A 5,487-nucleotide genomic window follows, 5' to 3' on the forward strand; every position below is an offset into this window, starting at 1 on the left:
TTGTTAGCGGTAATAATTAGCGGTCTAATAGTGAAGATTTCCTCTAGCTATACTCTCAAACGCTCGCATAACGTCTCTAGTGCCGCCATGTTGAATTCCAGCAGTGTCGTCGTCGTTTGCTGCGCGCATGTGCGGTGTTCACGTCGCGAGATGGAGACTGCACAATCAGCGCCCGCAGGAAATACCCAGAAGAAACCACAGTTGTTGGAATAACATATTGAATAAAACACGTTACGCCTGCGCGCACAAAGGAAGGGACGACAAAGACGTGAAAAAGGACGACAGAAACGTGGGCATCACCAGAATAAGCAGCACGCACAGCAAAACACCGACTGCACATAGTTGCGGGACCAAGTTAAATGGCTGCTAACAACGCAAAAACGCGAATAAAATAAACGAATATAAGCATTATTAGCCATCAACAATGAAAAAAAATACATTTTTAGGTTCTACAGTAGCTAAGTGTAATTAAATACGCAGCTTTTTAAGAATGTTTTCTCTCTTGTGGCTTTAACAGCCAGCGCTATATTTCTTGCGGCGTTCATCTGAGGAACTACCTAAAGAAGTTCAGTGCGGTGCCGTGTGTCATCGGCGCAACTCCTTTCTGCAAAGGTTCCTTCAGAGTAGGAAAAGAGGTTTACTGGAAAGGACTTCAGTTTTGCCCGTGTGTCAGGGGTATAAAGCCTCTGCCAGAGCCTGCTCTATGCACTTCTCTGTTTATGTCTGCCACTTCAAATCCTTTCTCCTGGGAGATTTAACACTGGGAGATTTAATGTCATTCGAACCGAATGGCATTAGCATCGAATGACATTATTCAGTTGCTACACAGCGATATTTAATGTCATTAGCACCGAATGACTTCCGCAATCGAATGAGTTCGAGAAACTCATTTGGCTTCTCGCTTCGAAGCGAATGTGTACTCTCAACCCCAGAATCACAGCAAAACACGACAGAGCGTTTGCAAATTGCAAGCCGTACTCGTAAAGAAATAATAAGCTTTAAATGTTTTAATGAACTTGTTACTTTAACGAGACAAAATATGTACGGCAGGCTGTCGCAAAATGTTATACTCTCCAGCTCAGCAGCGTCCGGCCGCCGACACTCTGCTCGACGGCCATATTGGAAACAGTCGGTCGCCTCGTTGTGTGTTTCGTTCAAGCAGGCATCAGGAGCAGCGGGACAAGCAATGGCAGCGGGACAGGCACATTGGAGCCACGCGGACACGTTTACATTAATTAGAATCTGGGAGGACAACCTAAGCGATCTGCGTCGTGCCAAAAGGAATCAGAAAGTGTATGCGCACATTGTGGAAGAGCTTCTTAAAGCCGGCGTTGAAAAGAGTCTCAAAGAAACAAAAACGAAGATTGAAAACCTTGGAAACAAATACAGGCAAGTACGATTTTTATTTTTGACGCTGTGCATGTTCGTTAAATAAGAAAGAAATAACTGGAATATATCGGGCGAAATAGCGTCCCAGGTTGTTTTCTAGAGCGGACGCCAGTATCATCACTTGGCGTTGTCGAAAGAGCTGATAGACGCGGCGCACTTTTCTTTCACGCAGCGCATACCTTCATCGGACGCATTGTGTATCTTTTAGCATACTGGACCAGCAGGCATACAACAATCCGCTTTGAATTGAGGATGCTAAGTTGGATGAGGCAGAGATAGATTGTGAAGACAAGTCTTAAAAAATTAACATCTAACACATACTTAAGTTGGGGACGCCCCGAAATGTGATACACCAGTCCTTCGGGATGCATAGAGAAATGCGGGGCGCGTTTTGGATCGTGTCCGCTCGGGATTAAAAGTGCCCCGTGTCACTGGTATTTTTCGTGCTGCGACGACTTTCATTTCCAAATAGCAAAATGTAAGCGAGTATCTCGGTGCGCGTCAGGGAACAGCTAATTTCAAGCAACAACATCTTTTCGCTACGTTGACCTTCCGAGTGTGTGCTGTACCTGTATTGTACTGCTACTGCTATTCGGGTGTGTTGTATGAACCTATGGCACAAAATATGAACTTGATAACCGACAATGCAGTTGAAACGTGGCTTTGCTTTATTTCTGTTGCAGAGACATCAATAAAAAAAAGGGCACGGGCTGTGGCCAAATAACGTGGCCCTTTTATTGGGATATACACAAATTTCTCCAGGCACTGCCTATTAATGATGACAACCTGCTGCATGACAGTGTCTGCAACAGCAGCAGCACAGTGGAACAGGTAAGTGCAATGCATATTGTACAATACTTTCTAATAAATTTTTGCAACAGTCATGTCTTCAAGCATGCGAAATTTTTTATATCATAATTGGCGCTAAGCAAAACTATTTCTGTTTCAAGGTGCTTCCATTGCTATTGTCTGCACAACAAACTTTGGAGGGACATACCAGAAATGAATATTTGAAACATTTGCAGCACCCTTAATATTAAAGTTTATTAATCTGTGAAATGTTTCACGTGTGCAGGTTTATGTATATGAAATCATCGGAAGTTTCTCAGGAACATTTGGGTAACAATGAATTGCATTTTTATTGTATTCTTTCTTTTCAGCTCATCACGAGCATGGAATGTGGAAATGAGTTTGGCAGCGACGAGGAGGACGCCTCGGTGGGTGATGCGGCCCTTGTAGACGCCGAAGCTCTGTCGTCAACACAGGGCTCGGCCACCGCCAGTGAAAACCCGTCGCCTCTGGTGTCCATGTCCGACAGCGAGGGCTCGCAAGCGCTAACACCACCAGCAGCTCGCAAGAGAGCCGAAAGACGGGCCCTGAAGAAACGGCAGCCCTCCCAGCAGTTGCTGTTGACACAAGTTGTCGAGGAGCAGCGGCAGCTACGTCTCAGTTTGGAGAAATCGAAAGAAAAAGAGCTTCGCATGCGCGAGCGGCAATTGAAGCTCGATGAAGCTGCTGCCGAGCGGGAAGAACGCTTGATAGCGGCGTTAGAAAAAATTGTTGGAAAATAGCGATATTTTGAAATAAACTGTTTTCCATTTTCTCCATTTGCTTCAAGTGATCACTTCAACTGACGCCAAACACTCCTTCAGGCATGCTAGAAAACAAACTTTGAAGTATGCTTCCTACTGTGAGGTTTCAGTTCATTGTGTTTTGTTGTGCCCGTTTCCAGAAATATTGAGCAAGGGCAGCTCTCACTTCATGACCTGTCGCAGTGGATGCAGTGGTGGTATGCGATGGTTGCTCATACAGAGCATCAAATGCAGTGGCTTCATTTTCCCACTGCTGCTCCACAGTGTCTCTCAGACCTTCACAAATATTGTGTAAAATACACGATGCCCTAATTGCATGCTTTGCATTGGGCAAGGTGCATTCCATCCTCTTCATGATAAACCTAAAGCGAGCTTTCAGCCTTCCAAATGCATTCTCAACAATGCGTCTCGTCCTTGACAGGTTGTAGTTGAAAGCAGCTTCGTGTGTGTCGGGCAAGGCATTTGAGAATGGCTTCAGGAGGTTAGTAGTGAGTGGAAATGCCTGGTCACACAGAATAATTGGTTTCACCTCAACATCTTCAATCAGAGCTACGGGCAATGAAAAGTATGCGCCCTCAACCAACGTAGACAATCTCGACCTTGCATACACGTTGGCGTCGTGGCATCTGCCTGGAGCTCCGATATTTATGTACCGAAATCGGTACATATGGTCCACCATCGCCAGAAGTATGATGCTGTACCTGCACAGAAAGCAATACATAAATATGATTATGCACTTCAGTGTATTCTGCATTGCAATTTTCTGACCAAATGGTAGAAGTCATTTGTGTCCATAGTGCTGCTGAAGAGACCAACGCTACTAAGCAGCAATAGTTTTGTGCCATGCTAACAAAAAATATGCTCTACAAGAAATGTAATGAAGCAACCTCTCGCAAGTCAAATTTATAAAACTTTGATAACAAACAAGAACGAAAGACTGAAAATTATAATCTTTCAATTTCATACGTAGTTTTCTCTGGACAGTAAAACGCCCATAAGAAGTTTAATATTTCCCAAACTATAGACACAAGATCCAAGTTGTGTTCGTGAAATGGTGTTATAAAAGTAAAAAAAAAACCTTTGCGTAGTGCTTACCATCCTTTATAGTTGTGGTAATCCACGGCGTTCTCCTTCGGTGGCGACACACAAAAGTGGCAGCCGTCAAGAGCGCCAATACCCTGAGGAAAGCCACTCAGAGCAAAAAATTCCCTGATGTGTTGTTTCAATTCTTGGCGGCGGATCATGTGAAGCCATTCCCCTTCAAGCTGATCAATTACAGCCTTGCAGAATTCTCTGCACAGCACGTTCACAGTTGACCTGCCGATGCCAAAAAGGTGCGCAATGGTTCTGTCCTCTGCACTGGAACACAATCTGTACAGTCCCACCGCCACTCGCTTTTCCACGGAGATCGGCTTTCTCAATCGTGTCGTTTGGCGCTCCAAGACGGATCTGCACGATTCCACCAAATACCTGAACGTAGGCGGCGATACACGGAAAGCTTGCTTGAAGTGATTTTCACCAAGGTTCGGCAAAGTATCTTCAAACCAGCGCTCATTTCTTTGAAATGTCCAACGCTCTCGGTGAACAATGGAACAACTGGCCATCACAGCCGCAACAGTGAACGAGTTCGCTTGAATACGCTGCTCAATTTCGTCACTCTGTCTTGATTGAGCGTCTATTAGAACGTCTAATCGCTTCCTCTTATTATTACGCCTTGCTCGCAATGCAAAGTGCGCAGCAACTAATCTCTTCACCTGCTGCAACTTAGCGTCGTCCTCCAGTGTCGCCATGTCAGCCATTTTGTTTTCAATTTATCGGCTACTCAGGCGGCTAAGTCTTGTTTTGGCTTATACTGGCCGCACAGTCTGAAATAGAACAACTTTTTCTACACGCAGTACTAAAATATTTTTTTTCGGTGAAGCGACGTTCCAAAATGTATTTTAAAATAAATGCATTGCTTATGAGCACTTTACTCCTTCCTTGTTCTACTTTAGTCGCCCCGTTATTTTCGGAATGATCGCCATTGCCATCGCCACCGAATGACATTAATTTTTCGAGTGTAGCACCTCCGCGGGCGAATGACATTCGTTGCACCGAATGCCATTCGGTTCGAATGACATTAAATCTCCTAGTGTGACAGGGGTATTAGCTTCCTTATTTCACAATTAACAGCCACAACGTCCTTGGCAATTTCTCCGTTCCTTCCTTGCACCTCCGGCACTGTGCATACCACGATCTGGACTTGTTGTGCTATCGCCCTTAAATCGTCAACTCCCTCCGCTAATCTTTCCACTACTTTTGCAGCTTCACCATTCAACACATCATTTAGCCCCGCCGCTACTACTACCAAATTGCGCTCTGCAACATTCTCAGAAAGCTCGCTTTTTGTTTCTCTCAGTACTGCGTCCATTGTCCTGCCTGGGAACGTCCCGACTGCTACCCGCTTATCACCCTTTGCACGCTCCATTATAGCTCTTTTGCACCTCCTCATATTTGAATCACCACC

The 5,487-nt window shown here is 45.0% G+C and overlaps 2 protein-coding genes across 2 annotated transcripts; one reads left to right on the forward strand and one right to left on the reverse strand.

Annotated features, from left to right (window-relative positions):
* The first annotated feature begins 1,096 nt into the window (after window positions 1-1,096).
* On the forward strand, window positions 1,097-2,986 carry LOC142590669 (uncharacterized). The gene is made up of 3 exons (XM_075703070.1): window positions 1,097-1,389; window positions 2,073-2,220; window positions 2,550-2,986. The coding sequence occupies exons 1-3, from the start codon at window positions 1,187-1,189 to the stop codon at window positions 2,958-2,960; spliced, it is 762 nt and encodes a 253-aa protein (XP_075559185.1). The 5' UTR covers window positions 1,097-1,186; the 3' UTR covers window positions 2,961-2,986.
* Window positions 2,510-5,093, reverse strand: LOC142590668 (uncharacterized). The gene is made up of 2 exons (XM_075703069.1): window positions 4,077-5,093; window positions 2,510-3,682 (listed from the first exon to the last, which is right to left on the reverse strand). The coding sequence occupies exons 1-2, from the start codon at window positions 4,778-4,780 to the stop codon at window positions 3,088-3,090; spliced, it is 1,299 nt and encodes a 432-aa protein (XP_075559184.1). The 5' UTR covers window positions 4,781-5,093; the 3' UTR covers window positions 2,510-3,087.
* Between the last annotated feature and the right edge of the window lie 394 nt (window positions 5,094-5,487).

The sequence above is a fragment of the Dermacentor variabilis genome, chromosome 8, assembly GCF_050947875.1.
Source record: "Dermacentor variabilis isolate Ectoservices chromosome 8, ASM5094787v1, whole genome shotgun sequence".
Taxonomy (NCBI): Eukaryota; Metazoa; Arthropoda; class Arachnida; order Ixodida; family Ixodidae; genus Dermacentor; species Dermacentor variabilis.